The sequence below is a fragment of the Gigantopelta aegis genome, chromosome 7 (genome assembly GCF_016097555.1).
Source record: "Gigantopelta aegis isolate Gae_Host chromosome 7, Gae_host_genome, whole genome shotgun sequence".
In the NCBI taxonomy this organism is placed as follows: Eukaryota; Metazoa; Mollusca; class Gastropoda; order Neomphalida; family Peltospiridae; genus Gigantopelta; species Gigantopelta aegis.
In genome coordinates, this window is record NC_054705.1 from 24,298,035 (window position 1) to 24,321,744 (window position 23,710).

Consider the following 23,710-nt stretch of genomic DNA (forward strand, 5'->3'; position numbering starts at 1 on the left):
GACTCGTTTACGCAACTAGACTGTTGATTGCGCAAGCAGTCAGGTAAACACACTACTCTGAACTCTACCGCGTTCATTTCATTTCATTTGAACTCATTTTCGTGCGTATATCCAATTAAGGTTCAAGCACACTTTCCTGGGCACACACCTCAGCTATCTGGGTTGTCTGTCCAGGACAGTGGTTTAGTTGTTAGTTGTTAGTGACTAGTGGTTAGTGGTTACTGAGAGAAAGGAGGGTGTAGTGGTCTTACATCTAACCACTGAGTCATTAAAACTCGCTCTGGGTGGGATCCGGTACCGGGCTGCGAGCCGTGTACCTACCGGCCTTATGTCCGATGGCTTAACCACGACACCACCGAGGGCGGTCTACCGCGTTCAACTGACGCGGACGCTCGGTTGCGTAATTAGACACCCATTAGACTTTTTTGGTGATTATGATGATGACTAGTTTAACGTGCCCATATACCACTAGGGTTTCGAACACGCCCATCCCGAGTCTGACCTCCGATAAGATCGGTGGCCTGACTCGGGCAATTAGTAAAGAAGTTAATAGATTAAATAATAAAATAAAAAAATGTTACAAGCCAAAAATAAAAAAGAATTGACTGCTCGGCCGAATATTTATATAATTTGGAGCATTTTAGAAGGACAGTCCAAAATTAAATAAGAAAAAGAAGAGAGGATCGGACTATTTAATAATATTATAAAAAAGAAGTAATTTCGACATAAAATTCTGAAAGCAGATCTAAAAGTTTAAAGTCCGATCGATATGTCCACGCGAGTGCCATCTACGGGGAGGTGATGTTGTTCCTCTCCTCAAAGTGAGGCACCAGTCTCCTGTAGCTGTGGGTGCTAAGGCAGTGGACCATCTGTGGGTACTGGGCGCCGGTGACGATCTTCATGATTCTGTGGATGGTGTTGTTATCCATGTCATGGCTGAGGAATCCCTGTCGGTAAAGATCATCCCGGCGCGACGTCACTACTATAGCTTCCACTCCCCGTAGTTTGACCGTGTGGATGGCGACCTGGTGGCCATCGGGAAACGTCTTGAAGTTTTCCTCGTAGATTCCGCCTGGCAGTCTGTCGGGGTCCGTGACGTCTCCCACCAGGTATTTAGAGTACTGGCCTTTGATCTTCCGCGCTGCCACTCTCCAGTCACCCGAAGAGGAAGTAGAAGGCCGCGTCTTGGCTGGTTGGTCCCCCGGGGGGGGGGGGGGGGGGGGTCACGGCCTTCCTCTTGACAGCCCCAGCATCCAGAGTCCCCCGTGGATGGGGGTCTCGACGCAGACGAACGACAAGCGGGAACAGGTGACGCTGGTCGCGGTGCACTGGTTGGCTGTTCCACTTTCCGCATCTGTACAGTCTCCCGTCGATCCGTCCGGTTTGGTCGTGGTGGGGACGACGACGCAGACGGGAGCCGCCAGCTTTGTCTCCGCCTGAGCAGCCCCTGGCGCACGTTTCCTCTTCCTAGTTCCCTTCCTCTTGGCTATAGCCGCGTCGCCGTGACCCTGTGTACGCAACGCGGTATTCTAACAGCGATCCATAACTAGCGATCTATCCCCCCAGGTGGGGGGGTAGGGGGGGGGGGGGGTAGGTCGAGAGCGCATGAAATAACGTCCAACTTCATCGCTGGTCAAGTTGAGAGTCGACTTTTTTGGGGGTTGTTTTTTTTGCGCTTCACGTAAATTAAATGTGAAAGAGCGGGAAACAGCCAAGTTGGGAGCGGATGTACATGTTGACAGATGTACATGTTGGCGGGTGTACTTGTTGGCGGATGTACGTGTTGGCGGATGTACGTGTTGGCGGGTGTTAGTGTTGGTGGGTGTACATGTTGGCGGATGTACCTGTTGGCGGGTGTACATGTTGGCGGTTGTACATGTTGACGGATGTACGTGTTGGCGGGTGTTTGTGTTGGCAGATGTACATGTTGACGGATGTACGTGTTAGCGGATGTACGTGTTGGCGGGTGTTAGTGTTGGCGGATGTACGTGTTGGCGGGTGTTAGTGTTGGCGGATGTACGTGTTGGCGGATGTACCAGTTGACGGGTGTACATTTTGGCGGGTGTACATGTTGATGGATGTACATGTTGGCGGGTGTACATGTTGGCGGGTGTACGTGTTGGCGGTTGTACGTGTTGGCGGTTGAACGTGTTGGCAGTTGTACGTATTGGCGGATGTACATGTTGACGGATGTACATGCTGGCGGGTCTACATGTTGACGGATGTACATGTTGGCGGGAGTACCTGTTGACGAGTGTACATGTTGACAGGTGTACATGTTGGCGGGTGTACATATTGGCGGGTGTACATGTTGGCGGGTGTATATATTGGCGTGTACATGCTGACGGATGTACATGTTGGCGGGTGTACCTGTTGACGAGTGTACATGTTGACGGGTGTTCATGTTGGCGGGTGTACATGTTGGCGGGTGTACATATTGGCGGGTGTACATGTTGACGGATGTACATGTTGACGGGTGTACATGTTGACGGATGTACCAGTTGGCGGACGTACACGCTGACGGGTGTACACGTTGACGGGTGTACACATTGGCGGATGTACATGTTGACGGATGTACTTGTTGACGGGTGTACTTGTTGACGGGTGTACAAATTGACGGATGTACATGATGACGGATGTACATGTTGAGGGATGTACGTGTTGACGTGTGTACGTGTTGACGGGTGTACGTGTTGACGGATGTACATGTTGGCGGGTGTATGTGTTGGCGGGTGTACGTGTTGACGGATTTACGTGTTGACGGATGTACGTGTTGACGGATGTACATGTTGGCGGGTGTATGTGTTGGCGGGTGTACGTGTTGACGGATACACGTGTTGACGGATGTACGTGTTGACGGATGTACGTGTTGCCGGGTGTACGTGTTGGCGGGTGTACGTGTTGACGGGTGTACATGTTGGCGGGTGTACGTGTTGACGGGTGTACATGTTGGCGGGTGTACGTGTTGACGGATGTACTTGTTGACGGATGCACATGTTGGCGGTTGTTCATGTTGACGGATGTACATGTTGGCGGGTGTACGTGTTGGCGGGTGTACGTGTTGACGGATGTACATGTTGACGGGTGTACATGTTGACGGATATACGTGTTGGCGGATGTACGTGTTGGCGGATGTACGTGTTGACGGATGTACATGTTGGCGGGTGTACAAATTGACGGATGTACATGATGACGGATGTACATGTTGAGGGATGTACGTGTTGACGTGTGTACGTGTTGACGGGTGTACGTGTTGACGGATGTACATGTTGGCGGGTGTATGTGTTGGCGGGTGTACGTGTTGACGGATGCACGTGTTGACGGATGTACGTGTTGACGGGTGTACGTGTTGACGGATGTACATGTTGGCGGGTGTATGTGTTGGCGGGTGTACGTGTTGACGGATGCACGTGTTGACGGATGTACGTGTTGACGGATGTACGTGTTGCCGGGTGTACGTGTTGGCGGGTGTACGTGTTGACGGGTGTACATGTTGGCGGGTGTACGTGTTGACGGATGTACTTGTTGACGGATGCACATGTTGGCGGTTGTTCATGTTGACGGATGTACATGTTGGCGGGTGTACATGTTGGCGGGTGTACGTGTTGACGGATGTACATGTTGACGGGTGTACATGTTGACGGATATACGTGTTGGCGGATGTACGTGTTGGCGGATGTACGTGTTGACGGATGTACATGTTGGCGGGTGTACGTGTTGGCGGGTGTACGTGTTGACGGATGTACGTGTTGGCGGATGTACAGGTTGGCGGGTGTACAGGTTGGCGGGTGAACGTGTTGGCGGGTGTACCTGTTGGCGGGTGTACATGTTGGCGACAAAATCAACGTCCTGAAGGCAGTCGATTAATAGATTAATAAATAACACAAAGTGCACTTAGTAATCTTCACTCACCAAACGGACATGAACAGTGATTAATTGTTTTTACTTGTGTGTGTGCAGAGGCGGATCTAGGGGGAGGGCACGGGCCCGGGATCCCCTAAATTTTGAGACAGTTATAATTTTATTATATAGTAATTATTTTTTTTTTTTTACGATCCACTTTCAACCCTTCCCCAAATTTCCCTTGGCATTCCGCCTTCTGTTATTGGGGCCCCCCTAAATGGATTTTCTGGACCCGCCACTAGTGTGTGCGTGTGTGTGTGCGTGCGTGTGTGTGTGTTTGTGTCTGTATATTTATCCTATATCTTACCCATAATAACCATGCCATAAATCCATTTGATATTTACCATTATTAACTCGGTTAACAATGTTTTGCTATCAATGGGTCATTTGTTTACAGCCAACAAGACTTGTATACCTGAGCGTAACGTTTTGATGAGATTTAGTTAAAGTGCATGACGTCATATTGCTGGTGAAGCGACTTCAGAACTTTGATTTACTAAATTAAAATGTTATTTTCGAAGTGTTAGATTTTGCTACTCGTATGTTTTAATATGTAAAATATCATCCACGTCTAGTTAATCGGTATTTGTCTCGAGCCTCGATTAACGTCGGTTGGTATTTTCCATATTAAAGTTTATTTGTTTGTTTTGTTTAATCTTTTATATGCATTTTCCCACCGATACGAAAGCACATACCATGGCATTTGACGAGTTGTGGTGCACTGGTCGGAACGAGAAAAACTCATTCAGTTGAACCGAGATGGTTCGATCCTGCGACGTAAGTACCCTAGGCTAGCGCTCAACCGACTAAGCTAAATCCCGCCCCCACCCCCTTTTTATATTAAAAAATACGCGTGAGAGAGAGAGAGAGAGAGAGAGAGAGAGAGAGAGAGAGAGAGAGAGAGAGAGAGAGAGAGAGAGATAGAGAGGAGGGAGATAGAGAGAGAGAGAGAGAGAGAGAGACAAAGAGAGAGAGAGAGAGAAGAGAGCAGAGAGAGAGAGAGAGAGGGAAGGAGAGGGAGGGAGGAGAGAGAGAGAGAGAGAGAGAGAGAGAGAGAGAGAGAGAGATGAGAGAGGGAGGGAGGGATAATTGCTTTCTTTCTTTATGGAGATGTCTCTCTCCCGCTACCTAGGGAGGAGGGACTCTCTCCTATGTATATCTAAGGGAGAATAATAGAGAGAGAGAGAGAGAGAGAGATCGCTCTCGAGAGAGGTAGAAGAGAGGAGAGATCTCTTCTCGATAGAGAGAAAGAGGGAGGGAGGCGAGATAGAGGAGGAGAGAGTAGAGAGAGAGATAGGAGAGAGGAGAGACGGGGAAGGGAGAGAGAGTCTCTGGAGAGAGATGCCCTCAGAGAGAGAGATCCTTCTAGAGAGCGAGAGAGAGTAGAGAGAGAGAGAGACGAGAGAGAGACGAGAGAGACGAGGGAGACAGAGAGGGATTGAGGGGAGGGAGAGAGAGAGAGAGAGAACAGAAACACAGAGATGCAGAAACACAGAGAGAGACAAACAACCAGGGAGAGAGAGAGAGAGAGAGAGAGAGAGAGAGAGAGAGAGAGAGAGAGAGAGAGAGAGAGAGGAGGCATAAAAAACAACACAACCCCCCCCCCCCCCCCCAAAAAAAAAACCCAACACACTACCAAAGGCACAAACAATAAAAACAAACAAAGGCGGTTGATACTACCATGTATTGCACCACAGACGCACATTACATCTGAGCTACACCCACCCCCTTCCACCCCCCCCCCCCCCCCCACCCCCAGCACAAACACAAATGATATCTACCCGATGACCATTTTTATTGTTAGGCTGTCTGTACTAGGGGAGCAGTCCCTTCATACATTTTTTATTTGGCCAAAAATATATAGGATTAAAAAACAACGCGGGGTGGGGGAGATCAGGGCACAGTATTGGTAATAGTACTAATTGTCTTCAACTACACACAAAAGCAACGTTTTCGTTTTTGTTTTTTTAGGTGGATGCATCTACCCTTCTTCCATCTCCCTTGCTATGCACATCCCTCACATACGACAATATATATATAGCTTCAATCATATGAAAAAACCGGTTCTCTATACTATATGAAAACTGGGTTGTTTGAAACGCGCCCATGCCCATCTGTGCGTCAAGTGATGAGCGATATAACCTGTTCTGTTACTCGTACTAGTAGGTTCAATAAACCTTTCTTTGCTTATACAAAGCGATACTATAATAGTAGGTGTGGCCGACATTGGTGGTGTCGTGGTTAAGCTATCGGACATAAGGCTGGTAGGTACTGGGTTTGCACCCCTGTACCGGCTTTCTCCCAGAGCGAGTTTTAACGACTCAGTGGGTAGATTTAAGACCTCTACACCCTCTTCTATCTCACTGACCACTGACAACTAACACTCTGTCCTGGACGGACAGCCCAGATAGCTGAGATGTGTGCCCAGGACAGCGTGCTTGAACCTTATTTGGATTTAAACATGACAATAAGTTGTAATGAATAAATAAAAGCATGGGTGTCTGGAGCGCATGCTTGCGTCGTAGAATTTCAGTAGATACATTCTCTGATTGTTTTATCCCACGTCCCAGCCAGTACCCCAAGATCTGTATATGAAGGCCGCGGTATGTGCTGTCCTGTAACTGGAAAGTGAATATAAAATATCCCTTGCTGCCAATGAAAACAAGTAGCGCGTTTCCTATTACGTCTATATGTAAAAATCACCAAATCACCATGCCATCGCCCCCCCCCCCCCCCACACACACACCTTACTATGTCATGCATTAAGGCCAATAACCTAAATATGTACATTTTCTGTTTGATATAAAATATATTGCGAGCTATATCAAACACAACGATGACCACAATAAGCTATAAGTTTCCGAAATTAATAATTTAAGTTGACGGTTAAAATCTGTAGCAGCCGGAAATATTTTACACTCTCTAACAGGCACGGCGGGAGCAAATAAATATTGGGGGCGGGGGGTGACAGATCGAGGGTGCAAAGCAAAGTTTCTAGGGGGTTCGTGGATATGCTCCCACGTAAAATTTTGAAAACTAGATGTCCAGAAATGTAATTTCCTTCATTCTACAAGTTAAAATTCATCTCTGCTTTAAGATTTACTACCAATATTATTTTTGATTCAGGATTATTGAGGTGTACACTGCGTGTGTGTGTGTGTGTGTGTGTGTGTGTGGGGGGGGGGGGGCTAGAGCGTCCCTGCCCCCCCCCCCCCACACCCCTGCTCCGCCATGCCTGTAGTAATAACTTGAAAATGCGGATTTAAATAAGAAGAATATTTCAATATTTTGCAGCTTTAAGAGTTCTTTTAACGCGACCGCTCTAACACCCGACTACGCCTCGGCATGGGAACGGTGGAATGGAACTTGAAGGGATCAAGTTTCGGCACATGTGTCTGTTATCTTCTCCGACTTCTGTACCATCCTTCCTGCCAGCCAGACAGCCGCCATTTTTTCTTCATCTTCGAGACTCAGGAACTAAAGAACTACAGATCCAACTTACATCTTTTAGAGGTTTGTAACATTTGATTTGATTACGTTTTGTTTCAGCAGCATGTACCGGGTTTCCACTTAACTCTTTGAAAGTGTGATTAGGCTTCGATATTCGTATATACTGAACTTTGTTTTAAAGGATAACAAATACGCATGAAAATGGAATCGCCCGGACAATGGAGTGAGAAATTATAGTAAAAGAAAACGGAATAATTGATAATTTAGTTTACTATACTTTAAACAGTGTAATTAAAGGTAGTTATATTTTGTTTCCATTACTAGCATTTTGTTTTTGTCAGAAGGAAGTAGGGGCGGAGAAAGTGTTAGACGGGAGTCCAGCGGTGGGTATACTATCGGTATTTTGAGTTCAAATACAATTTGACGGCAGATGACCGAGATATATTATATCGCGGACTACCAGGGGCGTAGCTTGATCTGGACCTGGAGGGGGTGGGATGTGTGTGTGTGTGTGTCGAATATGAACCAAGTGGACCTTTTTCTATTTTGTTTTTGCACCACCAAAAACTCCATATGTATAAACCTGTATGTTTTAGTTCTAAAAGCAGACCATTTGCTTTAGCGGGGGTGGGGTGCGGGGTGGGGTGGGGTGGGGGGGGTACGTCCGCCCCCCCCCCCCGACCCCCCCCAGCCTACGCCCCTGACTACGGTGATTTCGGCTGTGTTAAATTTAGTGTTTACTGTGGTATACATTTTAATTAGGGCTAAAGCTAATTGCCTATGTTTTCATGTATGTTGTTAATACATATATATATAAAAAAAAACTCTGAAGGAAATAAGGATGGTGCTGAATGTTATTGTTGGGGATGCGGCGGTGATTAATCTGTACTATTGATTGTTTCGATTATTTTTTTTTTTTTTAATTTTTTAATTTAATTAAGGTTCTATAATTTTCAAATCAATCACCAACCAGTGATTTAGAAAGCGGGGTGGGGGGGGGGGGCAAGGGGGCATGTGTCAGATATTTTGCTTTATATTTGCTTTATAATATTGTAAAAGTGTGTAAATATAAAAGTGTCCCCCACTTTTTGGCACCTTCCTACGCCACTGTCAACATATTTGTTTTCGAAAGTAGATAGGGATGGGGCGATTGTTAGATGGTGCGGCGGTGGTTAGCCTGACGCCTAGACCGCCAATAGTTATGATTTTTACTATTTAAATTGAGAAAGTCTACTGTGTTGTAATTAAGGTAAGTATCTACTACCAGCAGAGAGACAGAGACAGAGACAGAGACAGAAAAATTGTCAAAGCGTTTGCTTGTAATTATAAACTTGTGAATAATTTTGAACATATCAGCATTTTCTTGATCGTCGAAATTTGAGTTTCGAAGTAAAAGTATTTTGTAGTTTAGATTGGAATAAGTAAATAGAAATTGTCCAATTTCTCTGTCGTAGATTGGACATTGGAATAAAATATGTTCAGAATGTTTCGACTGTTCGTATTTAGTTGGAGAATTGTAAACATGACAGACGCATGACGTCACAGTGCTACCGTTCTAGTTTCAGGCGATATTTACTATCATCCATTTGTAGAGGTAATAATGAAAAATTAAACGTTTGTTTTGTTTAACGACACCACCAGAGCACATTGATTAATTAATCATCGGCAGGTAATAATGAGCATTTTGATTGTTTTTGTTGTGCCTGATGTTTTTTACAATGTATGTAACAGTTAGTCATATATTTTGTGACTGTCACATTTTAGATCTGCATCTGTATCGAATATTTCTATCGTTTTATCTCAGGTCCGCGTGCAGGAATTGTATCGGAGGGGGAGGGGGGAGGAGGGGGGGGGGGTGGTGGTGGCTAAAATTGGTAAACTAAGTTTATAGGGCAGTCGAGTCATACTGTCCCGGCGAGTGCGAGTGCGAATAATTTGTACATGCTCAAATACCACTAGAGTTTCGAGCATGTCCGTCCCGGGGCCTGTCTCTGGATAGCCAGTGACTTGCTCTGGGACAGAATTTTTTTTTAAATTAAAGGGAGAATTTTGAAATTTACATCCAAAAATTAAATAGTGGGTCTTTAAAATTTTGATGCGCATCTCTAATTAATATAATTAATAAAGAAAATTCTACTCATTAAATTTAGTCGCTAGATTAGATGGGCGGTCAAAAAGAAATTAGATAGATAAATAACTAGTTTAACGTGTTCGTATACCACCAGGGCCCCGAACACGCCCATCCCGAGTCCTACCTCCGATAAGATCGGTGGCCTGACTTAGGAGGGGGGGGGGGGGGGGGGGGGGGGGGGGGGGGTGGGGTATGGGGGGTGAAAATGGACAGAATTTTGAAATTAGCAATTAGCAATTTATATTGAATAAAAAGAACATTTGCAATGTTGTCAATGTCATAATACTGACCATTGCCTATAGTTATTACTTAACAGGACATTGACAAATATGCAGTTTCTTTTTATCATCCGTGCTTTTCAATACATTGACTGCAATTTAAAAAATTTGCTACCCCCTCACTGAACACTGGATGCACCCTTTCTGCACCCGCACCCTAGAAAAAAAAGGCATCTATGCCTGTTCTGCCCACTATTTACAGCTCTGTTCAGTTGACTGTGTGGTAAGGGTTGGGCGAACCGTGACAGTCGTTACCAGAGCCGTAGCTAGGATTTTTTGTTGGGGGGGGGGGGGGGGGGCAACTGAATAGTTAATAGTCTAAAACTCCTTAAACAGTTAAGAAGAAAATTTTCTTTAAGTTTCTATAATGCTTTCCGAACTTTTTCCTTACCCCCTTGCTAGCTACGGCCCTGGTTATTATGTAGAATCCAAATCGGATGGAATTTGTAACCTATCCTGACGCTTGATATCGGCAGAAATTCAAAATAGCGGCCAAAAAGGTATAATTTGTCACAACATTACATATGTGTATTTTGTAATACACTATGTCATGTAATATATGATTTGTTACGTTTTTCAGAATGCTGATTTTAAATATGATGTCAAGCATTTGATATGAAGCACGGATATAAAAACAATTGCTGTTAAAGTGACTTATAATTAATGAATTTATTTATAGAATCACATTAATATTGACCAATATTACGTTGTATGCATTCTTCCAAGTGCGAGATCCTAAATGTACAGATTGGTTGGAGTGCTCCTTATTTCTCTCCTTATTTGTTATACAGTAAACTGATAATGAAATGCAGAAGGAAAACATGATAAAGTTTTGGTTGGAATGACATAAGAATGCGCATTCATAGTCACCACCAAAGTACAAAATGAGGCTATTCTCGAGGGGATGGCAAGACTAACATACTTATGAAAGAAACCAAAGAAAGGAAGGAAAGCTATACTTTTAGATACTTCAAATAATCTAGTAGCAAACTTTTTTTTTTTAAATAGTGAATTGATAAATACAACAGTATATCCCCATAGTGATCTAATAGTTAGGCAGTTATGAGATATGATTGTGGCTTTTGTGGTAAAAGCACCAAAATTGGCACAGTTGATGATCATGACATACTAAATGATTTCAGATATAGGGCCAAGCACATTTTTTCCTTTTACACCCATAAAGTGGAAAAATCCAAGATGGCCGCCATCTGAATCGTGAAAATCTATTTTACGTCCTATCTTTCTGAATATATATCACATAGACATGAATAACATATCGTTTTATATGTTTTCACACATAAGGAAGCCAATGGCACCACTCATGTGTCGCTAAAAGGCATTAAAATCCCGATTAAGCTGATATATGAAAAACAATCACGTAACTTAGATGTCACCATCACATCACTTCTGCCATTGTTTCCGGACGACTCAAAGTCAGTGGCCATGATTCGTCATTCGATGGATGTTATCAAACAAGCTGTCGAACATCTGAACCCTGGACAGATTCCTGTGCTCACAGTAGATCAGCCTTTGTTCGCGATCGCAAAGCTCATCCAATGGAACTGGCCAGAAGTGTACGGCGAAGAGAACTTTGTCATCCTACTTGGAGGGTTGCATATAGAAATGGCTGCTTTGACCACTCTCGGGGATTTGCTGGATGGCAGTGGCTGGACTAATGTTCTTACCCAAGCAGGTATTGCGACAGCAGGAACGGATGACTCCTTTCTCAAAGGTGCCCATGTCAAGCGCACTAGACATGCACACCAAGTCACCTCCAGTGCATTATCAAGTTTGCTCCACACAGCTTATGATGTGTATAGCATGAAAACAAGTGCACCACTGTCATTTGACGATTGGTGTGTGAAGAAAGCTGAGGTTTCTCCACAGTTCCACTACTGGTATATGGTCATGCACCTTGCATGTCTCCTCCTGGTCTATGTGCGGTCACTTCGTGATGGTAACTTTTCACTCTACGTTCCTGTACTGAAGGCATTAGCTCCATTGTTCTTTGCCTTGGACCACACTCACTATGCTCGATGGGTTCCCGTGCTCATACTTGATATGACAACACTACACCAACGACTTCCCCATGTAGCGAAGGAGTTCGATCAAGGCAGCTTCATTGTTCATAAGACGACTCGCCCCTTCTCAGCCATGGCTATCGACCAGGCACATGAACAAAACAACAAAACAACAAAATCGTCAAGGGAGATGGTGGGGCAATCCGACCAGAAATCGCGAGGGCCATAGACAGTTTCGAAACAGTTTGCTCGGATAACAACACTGGGAAAGACCAAGTCAGGCATCATGAGCATACACCATCCGCACAAGTCTCCTTTGCCAGCGAGGTCAGGGCTCTTGTGCAAGTAATAAAAGACCTCGGTAATCCATTCATGGAAGACAGTGGCGACCTTCTGGTTCTAGATACCAGAGAGATCCCAGATCAAGCTGTAGCTAAAATGTTTCGTGGGATAGAGAAGCTGAGTCAGGACCAATATGACAGCTGTGTCACTCAGCGGTTAATTGAGCGAACAACACCTGTATCGGATACGAGTCCCAGAAACAGATTGGCCTTCTTCAGCCGGCCACCCACAAGGACTCCATCCAAAGCGACACAGATGGTAGCATCGCTCAAGAGTGACTGTGCACTGTTCTCCAGGCTTTACATCGCATGCCAAACACGTGACGGTGGTTTGGTAAACGTTTTCAAGCATGAAAACCATGCATACCCGCCAGCCTTGTCTCAGTTGGGAAAACTACGGCTTGGTACCAAAGCGGATCTAACCGACTGTCTAGAGAAGCTTTGTACATCTGAAGGCGAGCCGCCAACAGTCGACGTCATCATACTGGATGGAGCTGCTATCGTCAATATGCTGAGGCCAGTGGGAGCGAAAAGCTTCCAAGACTACGCCACACTAGTGTTCCTGCCGTACATCAAGGCACAGTTGGCAAAATCCAACAGAGTTGACATTATTTGGGATGTGTATCGCCAAGATAGTCTAAAGTATACAACAAGAGAGAAACGAGGAAAGGGCGTCAGAAGGCGTGTCACAACAGCCAACTCAATCCCAGGAAACTGGCAGGAGTTTCTGAGAATAGATGATAACAAGACTGAGCTCTTTGATTTCTTGGCACATCAAGTGGTGGAAAATCTTTCGACAGAGAAGGAAGTGATCTCAACATGCGGCGAGAATGTGCTTTGTTCTCGTGTTCATCAGGATGTCTCATCGTTAGCACCTTGTATTCACGAAAAGGCCGACACCAGGATGTTTCTGCACGTCATGGATGCAGCAGATGCTGCGTACAGTGGACACGGATGTCGTCATCCTGGCTGTCTCGACTGTTATGCAACTCGAGAACACGCAACTTTGGATAGCGTTTGGTACTGGCAAACACCTTCGATACATCCCAGCTCATCAAATCGCCACATCTTTGGGTGCAGAAAAGGCACGAGCTCTTCCCATGTTCCACGCATTCACCGGTTGTGACACGGTCTCTTCCTTTGCTGGAAGGGGCAAGACAACTGCCTTTGACACATGGAAATCATTCAATGCAGTTACTGCAGTATTTTCGAAACTTGCTGCAAAGCCAGCAAGCTTCAATGATGATTGTATATCAGTACTAGAGTCGTACGTAGTGCTGCTATATGACAGAACGAGTTTTGAAGCTACCGCTGACTCAGCCAGGAGACATCTATTCACTACCAAAGCAAGATCCATCGGTACCATCCCACCAACTAGCGCAGCGCTTTTGCAGCACGCAACACGTGCCATTTACCAGGGCGGACATGTTTGGGGGCAGGCACACATACGAGCTCCAGATGTTCCTTCGCCAGAGTAATGGGGATGGAAAAAGAATACTTCAGGAGGATGGGAGCCATTGTGGACAGAGTTGCCAGAAGCAGCAGTGTCCTGTTCAGAGTTGCTACGGTGTGGCTGTAAGAAGGAATGCAGGGGACTCTGCAAATGTGCAACCCATAATATGTTAAAACGTAACCTAATTTTACGAAAATTGTCATTTTTTGCAGCCATTTTGAATTTTTGTCATTAACCGATATAAAACTTCCTGCTACGTCAAAACGTTCATCGGATTCAGATTCTACGAGCAAAATGGCCATACAAACAACTCTGCAAAATACTTTTAAGAAAACGCTTCACGTTTTCCCAACCCTTGTATGGTGTAGTTAACAGTTTGTGTTATACTTCAGGAAACTCGTCGTCGTCGCTGACCACGTTGAAGATGTCGAGCATGAAGTCGAAGAAGAACAAGCGGACGAGGACACAGCGCTACACGTCCAACGTGTTCGCCATGTTCAACCAGGCCCAGATACAGGAGTTCAAGGTAACAAGAGAGTTATATACAATATATAGAAATTATTTAAATATGTAATCTCGTCATGTTCAACCAGACCCAGATACAGGAGTTCAAGGTAACGAGAGTCAAAACAATATATAGAGATTATTTAAATATGTAATCTCGTCATGTTCAACCAGGCCCAGATACAGGAGTTCAAGGTAAAAAGAGAGTTATATACAATATATAGAGCTTATTTAAATATGTAATCTCGTCATGTTCAACCAGATCTTGTCATGTTCAACCAGGCCCAGATACAGGAGTTCAAGGTAACAAGAGAATTATATACAATATAATATAGAGATTATTTAAATATGTAATCTCGTCATGTTCAACCAGGCCCAGATACAGGAGTTCAAGGTAAATCGAGAGTTATATAAAATTTATAGAGATCATTTAAATATGTAATCTCGCCATGTTTTACCAGACCCAGATACAGGAGTTCAAGGTAACGAGAGTCATATACAATATATAGAGATTATTTAAATATGTAATCTCGTCATGTTCAACCAGGCCCGGATACAGGAGTTCAAGGTAACAAGAGAGTTATATACAATATATAGAGATTATTTAAATATGTAATCTCGTCATGTTCAACCAGGCCCAGATACAGGAGTTTAAGGTAACAAGAGAGTTATATACAATATAATATAGAGATTATTTAAATATGTAATCTTGTCATGTTCAGCCAGGCCCAGATACAGGAGTTCAAGGTAACAAGAGAGTTATATACAATATATAGAGATTATTTAAATATGTAATCTCGTCATGTTCAACCAGACCCCGATACAGGAGTTCAAGGTAAGTCGAGAGTTATATAAAATATATAGAGCTTATTTAAATATGTAATCTCGTCATGTTTAACCAGGCCCAGATATAGGAGTTCAAGGTAAGTCGAGAGTTATATACAATACATAGAGATTATTTAATTATGTAATCTCGTAATCTCGCCATGTTCAACCAGGTACAGATACAGCAGTTCAAGGTAACGAGAGTTATATACAATATATAGAGATTATTTAAATATGTAATCTCGTCATGTTCAACCAAGCACATACAGGAGTTCAAGGTAACGAGAGTTATATACAATATATAGAGATTATTTAAATCTATAAATGTTTCATATTCAACCAGACCCAGATATAAGAGTTCAAGGTAAGTCGATAGTTATATATATCTATATATATATATATATATATATATATATATATATATATATATATATATATATATATATATATATTCGTTAAAAAGTGTATGTTTTTCTCTACATGACAGGCTTGTTTCGTGAGAGAGTTGAATTATTGCTCTCACTCATCAGATGTAGATTTAATTACACCGTCAACGGAAAGCTGATGACGTAATGGACTCTGTGACGTCGAGGTTACGTCACTATGCAGGTCTATAATAGGTGATGTGTGGTATGCGCACAGAAGGTATTTGCGTCTGTGTCGACATGCTGATACGAGTTCATTCTTGGAGTTTAGTGTGCTGGTTTCAGGTTTATACATTATGAACAGTTTTTCCTTCAGGCAGAGGTTACATCTTTTGCTCGCTGGAGAGTATGATTTTGCTTTGGATAAAATTTTCCACTTAATGGTGTATGGGGTGAATCTATCCTTCAGTGTCCAAATGTACTGACTTAGCGCTGTTGCGTTCTTCTGTGTTGCGTTTTGAAAACTGCTCGTGTGCGCAGTATATCTCGTCTTAAATGTGTTCTCGGTCAAACCAACGTATGTTTCTTGCTTGTTGTTATCGAGTGTATTAACGGTAGCTTGATATATTACTCCTTTCTGCAAGCATTTGCCCTCAAGTGGACATTCAGCTCTTCGTCTACAGTTGCATTCTCTGGGGGGAACTGCGTCTTTGTCTCTGTGTTGTTGAAGTAGAGTTTTGTTATGCGCTGAAATTATTTTCCCAACATTAGGCATGCAGCTATAGCTAATTTTAACGGTGTTTCGATTTATAATTTTGTGGAGAGGGTTGCTTTTGGGAAAGCACTCATCGAGTAATCTGAGGAACTGGTGACCTACGTTGGTTTTCACGTTGGAGCTATATGGTGGGTTGTACCAGGTGATGTTTCTATTGCGGTTGTTTCTGCGTCTGTTGTTTTCTGCTGTTGGGGTGTATTTGAGGTTATAGTTATATCCGCTCTTGAGTAAGGCTTCCTTATATGGGCGTTTCGCTTCTTCAAAGATGCACTCATTCGAAGATATATCAGAAAGCCTTTTATTTATTGTTTTTGGTATACTGCGGATGATATTTGGAGGGTGGTTGCTCTTGTTGTGGATGTATAAAGGTGTGTTGTTTGGTTTCATATAGGGTTTGACTGAGCTCTTTTCACATATCCTGTATGTGCTTGGATATATATATATATATATTTATATATATATTTATTTATTTATTATTATTATTATTATATTTATTTATTATTATTATTATTATTATTATTATTATTATTATTTAAATCTATAATTGTGTCATATTCAACCAGGCCCAGATAAAAGAGTTCAAGATAAGTCGAGAGGGGTCTGTGATTCAAATTCAAATATACAATATGTATATCTAGAGTATTTAAATCTGTAATCATGTCATGTTCAGCCATGTGCAGATACAAACGTTAAACGTAATTCAGGAGTTATTTTATTCAAATTCAAATATACATTAAATATAGATTCTTCAAAAATGCTGTTTCGCCTCGAATTACACTGTTTACTGATGCAAGATACAAACACAATTTTTGTTTTGGATCCTACAAAAGGATTTTTATTACTTATCCTAGAAATCTTGCTTATAGTTTTATTTCTCGATGAACTTGCATAGCCAAAGGTGTTCCTTTTAACAATCTGCCTGGTGAACCACGATCATCATTTCAGATCTCCGGTTAAATAAGTTATAAAATGGGTTTAGTAAGGTGGAAATTATATCCGAAGATATAAATTGGAGGCCATCTTAGACACCATCTTGAATTTCTCAAAAGGGTCTCCCTAGGCTACACAATTCAACGAAGAAAAAGAAACTATATACGAAATTTCTTTGTCCAGCTGTGGTTCTACCGGACTACATAGGCTGAATATGAAAAACAAAGGCTCTGTATAGGTTCTAATAGACCAAATAATCCCTATTGCCGATAATGTTAACGTTTACTAATATAGCTGATATAAGCAGCGTATCAACACACCCAGGAAGTACAGCAATACAAACTGTAGCACCTCACATCTAACCTACCTGCAAGAAAATGGGGGAGGGGAGGGGTCACATACCATTTAAGAGATTTAATTTTTTAAATTTAATTAGCATCCGTCAGTTTTGCTGAAAATTGCAGTTCAATTTTTGGGTGTACCCTGCATTAGTTTCAACTTCTGGTATATACAGCATAACAACTGTATAACAAATAAAAGTGTATTTATTTATTATCAATGGATAATAGTATTTGCACAAATAATCAATGTTACATATTACTACCAATCACACCCACAACTGGTTTTACTCCATAAATATTTGACGGTACACCTCGAACTTTGACACGGAACTTTCTTCTTTGGTACCATGCTACCTTACTGTTGTTCGGAATCGTCATACACTAGCAGCAAACACATACAAGTTTTTAACTATATATATTAGCTTAATTATTTATGGGTCGTACAATATCATATAATGTTACAAAAGTAATACAAAAGAAATAATTAAGCTGCATATGTATGGATGCACAGAGTCATATTCTTGTGTCAAATAAAATCAGCCGCCATGTTTTGTATTCCGTTTTAATTTCCTCTATAAGCAACGACGAATAGAATTTCTTATAGATTAAAGGTAGGCTCGCACGGCAGTTGACTTACTGAATAGCCCAGCAAAAATATTTTCTAAACGTATGTTACATGCATATTTAATTTGTTCCGAAAACGTTTTTTATTATTATATACCGGCTAAACGGTCATTATATCCAATGTTTACCAATATTTTGGTATTTTACGGAATTATGGCTACGTAGACATAAAACATATTTAAAAAAAAAACCCATTTCGTTCAGCTTTAGCTAACGATGGCTGTTTAAAATGTTGCACAGCGGCTAATTATAGCGAGCGTTAGCTGAAGAGGAACGTGTATATTTCAAGTCATGTAATGCATTCGACTCTCCCTTAGTAGGTTAACGGGCGTGATATCATGCCTTTAAATTAATAGATGCTAGTAGTTTTCACTATTAGAGCCAAATTTTGATAACTTAAATTAAACATTACTAGTATTTTATTATTTCTATTATTCATTTCCTACATCCAAAGTTTTTCTTTCCATAATTATAAAAACGTTATGTTCTGCCTCTGAGAAGTAACGGTTATTCTTAAAGTGTTTTTGCCCATTCCAACTTCACTTTATTCTCATTTTATACATATTTGTACAGGTATGTGTATTAAAGGCGCAGACCCTAGTTTCAGAACGTAGATATGGACACTGAGTTTAATTAACCTACAAACCTGTAACACATCTGGATAAAGTTACAACAGAGAGAAACACGTGTCGGTGACGTTAAAACGTGAAAACGCCCTTAAAATAGACTAGACCTCGTCTCTACAACCGTTACGTCTCAGAGGTACATGCAGTTTTAAAAATATGAATCATCTATTTAGCTGTATTAGTAACACCAGGATGACCATAAACACTTCGGATGTACGGAAATGAAAAATCTAAACAATAATATTTAAGCAATGTCTGATTTCAATTATCAAAAACGGCTTTAATAGTGAAACATACGCTGAAGTGTTTAAACACTAGTGTCCGTCACTTTAACCAAACGTAGTGTCTATTTTTCAAGGGCTGAAACTGGGATCTGCGACTTTAATACCTGGGTTTTAAATTGCAGGAAGCGTTCAACATGATCGACCAGAACCGCGACGGTTTCGTGGACAAGGACGACCTGTTCGAGATCTACACGTCTCTCGGCAAGAACCCCAGTGACGACGACCTCGATTGCATGCTCAACATGGCGCCCGGCCCCATCAACTTCACCATGTTCCTCACGCTGTTCGGCGAGAAACTCAACGGAACGGACCCAGAGGAGGTCATCCGGAACGCCTTCACGTGCTTCGACGAGCGCAATATGGGTGGGTACTGAAAAAGAAACAAAGAAATACCCCCATTCCCCCCAAAAAACTACAAAAAACACACACAAAAAACACAACAACAACACATACCCCCCCAAAAAAAAACAAAAAAAACCCCAACAACAAATAACCAACAAAATCCCCCCCAAAAAACAACACAATAAAAACAAACAAACAAAAACAACCCATCAACAACAACAAATCAAACCAAACAAACAAGCAAACTCTAAAATAACCAACAGCAGGCCAATAAACAGAGAAACAAAAAAACAAAACAATAACAAACAGCCCAAATAAATATGAAATAAAATAAAAACAGAACTAAGCAGAGCAAAGCAAAGCAAAGCAAAGCAAAAACAAACAAAATACAAAGCAAAACAGAACAAAGCAAAGCAAAATAAAATAAAGCAAAACAAAGCAAAGCAAAACAAAGCAAAGCAAAACAAAGCAAAGCAAAGCAAAACTGAATAGAGCAAAGCAAAGCAAAACAAAGCTAAGGAAAGCAAAAACAAACACAATACAAAGCAAAAGAGAATAAAGCAAAGCAAAATAAAATAAAGCAAAACAAAGCAAAGCCAAACAAAGCAAAGCAAAACTGAATAGAGCAAAGCAAAGCAAAATAAAGCTAAGGAAAGCAAAAACAAACACAATACAAAGCAAAAGAGAATAAAGCAAAGCAAAATAAAATAAAGCAAAACAAAGCAAAGCCAAACAAAGCAAAGCAAAACTGAATAGAGCAAAGCAAAGCAAAATAAAGCTAAGGAAAGCAAAAACAAACACAATACAAAGCAAAAGAGAATAAAGCAAAGCAAAATAAAATAAAGCAAAACAAAGCAAAGCCAAACAAAGCAAAGCAAAACTGAATAGAGCAAAGCAAAGCAAAATAAAGCTAAGGAAAGCAAAAACAAACACAATACAAAGCAAAAGAGAATAAAGCAAAACAAAGCAAAGCAAAACTGAATAGGGCAAAGCAAAGCAAAACAAAGCTAAGGAAAGCAAAAACAAACAAAAAACAAAACAAAGCAAAGCAAAACTGAATAGGGCAAAGCAAAGCAAAACAAAGCTAAGGAAAGCAAAAACAAACAAAAAACAAAACAAAGCAAAGCAAAACTGAATAGAGCAAAGCAAAGCAAAATAAAGCTAAGGAAAGCAAAAACAAACACAATACAAAGCAAAAGAGAATAAAGCAAAACAAAGCAAAGCAAAACTGAATAGGGCAAAGCAAAGCAAAACAAAGCTAAGGAAAGCAAAAACAAACAAAAAACAAAACAAAGCAAAGCAAAACTGAATAGGGCAAAGCTAAGCAAAATAAAGCTAAGGAAAGCAAAAACAAACACAATACAAAGCAAAACAGAATAAAGCAAAACAAAGCAAAGCAAAACTGAATAACCGATTACTCTAGTGGTGTCGTTAAACAAAAAGAAACTAACTTTCTTTCCTCTCTGAAGCTATATCTCAAAATAACAAAATGTTTCACATCCAATAACCAGTTGCTCTAGTAGTATCGTTAAGCAAAACAAACTATAACTTTTTTCCTCTCTAAGGCTATATGTCAAATTTACCAAATGTTTGACATCCAGTAACCAGTTGCTCTAGTAGTATCGTTAAACAAAATAAACTTTAACTTTTTCCCCTCTAAGGCTATATGTCAAATTTACCAAATGTTTGACATCCAATAACCGATTGCTCTAGTAGTAGCGTTAAACAAAACAAAATTTAACGTTCCATCCTGTCTTGTTAAAATTACCAAATGTTTGACATTCAATAGCCATTTTCTCTAGTTGTGTCGTTAAACAAAATAAACTAACTTTTCCCCTCTCCTGTCAAATTTACCAAATGTTTGAGATCCAATAACCGATTGATCTAGTGGTGTCGTTAAACAAAACAAACTTTAACTTTCTTTACTCTCTTAAGCTGTATCCTTACCGGTCGCGATCGACGCGAGCGATTATTTTAGAAATCATTGCTTTTAATTGCGGTTAGGATACGGCGATTAAAATAATGGTTTCTAAAACAAACAAAAAATCGCTCGTTATGATAGAGCTTAAGAGAGGGAAGAAAGTTACAGTTAAGGATACAGCTTAAGACTATAAAACTATGTCAAAATAACCAAATATTTCACATCCAATAGTCGATTTGCTCTATCCTAATGTTCACTAAATGTATTTCACATCCAATAGTCGATTTGCTCTATCCTAATGTTCACTAAATGTATTTCAGGGTACATTCCAGAGGAGTTTCTGAAGGAGTGTATGATGTCTATGGGTGAGAGGTGGTCAGAGGAGATGGTCGATGACCTGTTCCACTGCGCCCCCATCTCCGAGGGGCGCTTCGACTACAACGAGTTCACGCGGACCCTCAAACACGGGGCCAGGGACAAGGATGACGGGGACACCATGAAGGACTTGCTTCAAGGTCAGATACCCACTCTAGCGCAGGAGCAGCCCGAGGACCAACCCGATACTCAAGCTGGAAGCGAGGCTTGTGCTTAATAGCTACTGGATTCCGGGATTTAGTTGCATTGTGGGATATGGTTAAAGCTGGATTATGGGACGTGTGTTTTAATTCAGGGTATTGCAATTTTTTTTTGTGGGGGTTTTCAGAACTAGTTTGTATGTTGCAGCACTATGATTTATTAATCATGTTAAATTAAAAAGAAAATGTCGATATTTTAAGTGTATTGCCAAATGATGTAATAAGTACCTATATGTATTTTGTATTGTGTTGTACCATAATGGTGACACATTGCATATATTTTGATTGTCTTACCAAGCGATATAACAATATAACAATATATATATATATATATATATATATGTATATATATATATATATATATATATATATATATATATATATATATATATATATATATATATATATATATATATATATTGTCTTATCTATATTTTTAATAGATATTTTTTTTATTGAAGCTGCGGTATCTAGAACACTTTTAACATTTTAAAGTATTTAGAATAGATCATTGTTTTCTACTCTTGACGCGTCATTCTTCGATTTCCTTTAGATTATTTTTTTTCACAATCTAAGTCACTTAAAAGAAATAACACGCATGTGCACAGCATATACATAGACTGGAAAATATAAATCTGGAGTTTATTTCTGCACATTTATTTGAAAACTCTTTTGGAAAAGAATATACTGTGGTCAGTACAATATATAAGGCCTTCACATAAGACATTTATAAAGCTGGTTTGCGTTTTTTAAAAATGGCGACGACAGATTTGTAGTACATAAGCAGTTGAAGATTTCTATTCATATTGAAACGACACGATATTATTAAAATTATAATTTTGTTTGTATTTTGCTTGTAGTTTTGTTTCTATTTTGCTTTTGTAAGAAATATTACACGATGGAGAAGAGAAACTATAGCTTTAAGTTCATTTTACGTTAACTTGTTTTCCAGTAATATGCTGCTCTGGGCACATACCATATTTATTTGGTCTGCTGTCCCGGACAGTGGGTTAGTGGTTTACTAGTAGGTGAGAGAGAAAAAGGGAAATTGGCGTAGTAGCCTTTCCATTCTCCAACGAGTCAGTAAAACTCACTCGGTACGAGTTGGTACCGGTACACGAACCCAGTACCTACTAACCTGTAACCACCAAACCACTGAGGCCGGTGGGCCAATCGTCATCACAATTATGTTTCTTATAAACTGGTTTTAGCATTGTTAAAGGGACGCAACTGTAGTCATTACTATATGTACAATATGAGTATTTTGAGAAATTAGACTTTTAGTATTATTCGTTGATATTAGCCAACTAGATCGTGCGAATTGTGTTCAACTTGCATTAGATTTGCAGTCGAAAGAGCTTAAGTTGTAATTTATTAAAGTTTAGAAACAAGTTTGTTTTGTTTAACGACACCGCTAGAGCACATTGGTATATCAACCATCGACTATAATTGGATGTCAATTTCGACATATAGTCTCTGAAAGAAAAGCTGCTACATTTTTTCCATTAGTAGCAAGCTATCTTTTATATGCACTATCCCACTGACAGGATAGCACATACCACGGCTTTTGATATACCAGTCGTGATTCACTGATTTAGCCCAGTGGACCCACCGACAGGTATCGATCCTAGACCGACCGCGCATCGAGCGAGCGCTTTACCACTTGACTTCACCCCGCCCCTTGTAATTTATTAAATGGGGGAGGGTATTTTGGATAGTCCCATTTTTCTTTCCCGTGCTATCCCAATTAGTATTGTTAAAATGGTAAATGTCAACATTTACCAAGAACTCTCTTCTTCATCTTGTTGTTGTTTTAATCAAATCTGAAATATATGTCAGTATTCTACTTGTGAGTGAATCTGTAAAGAATGGAATTAGTTTTATCTTTTATGTTTGTATTCTGTGAGTAAATATGTAAAGAATGAAATAGTTTGATCTTTTATATTTGTATTTCAAAATATTCATTTGGAGTAATACTATTTTATTTTATTTTATTTTATTTTAAGTAAGATAATAATTAT

The 23,710-nt window shown here is 40.8% G+C and overlaps 1 protein-coding gene across 5 annotated transcripts; it reads left to right on the forward strand.

Annotated features, from left to right (window-relative positions):
* Positions 1 to 7,304: 7,304 nt before the first annotated feature.
* LOC121377462 (myosin regulatory light chain 12A-like) lies at positions 7,305 to 21,984 on the forward strand. Of its 5 annotated transcripts, none has more exons than XM_041505456.1 (4): positions 7,305 to 7,416; positions 13,970 to 14,103; positions 18,974 to 19,214; positions 21,435 to 21,984. In XM_041505456.1, exons 2-4 carry the CDS (start codon positions 14,002 to 14,004, stop codon positions 21,704 to 21,706), a joined length of 615 nt encoding a protein of 204 aa, XP_041361390.1. In that variant the 5' UTR covers positions 7,305 to 7,416; positions 13,970 to 14,001; the 3' UTR covers positions 21,707 to 21,984. The 5 variants fall into 5 exon arrangements, with proteins under 5 accessions (XP_041361390.1, XP_041361389.1, XP_041361391.1 ...); XM_041505455.1 differs by lacking the exon at positions 7,305 to 7,416 and adding an exon at positions 8,886 to 8,947; XM_041505457.1 differs by lacking the exon at positions 7,305 to 7,416 and adding an exon at positions 8,894 to 9,022.
* Positions 21,985 to 23,710: the final 1,726 nt, after the last annotated feature.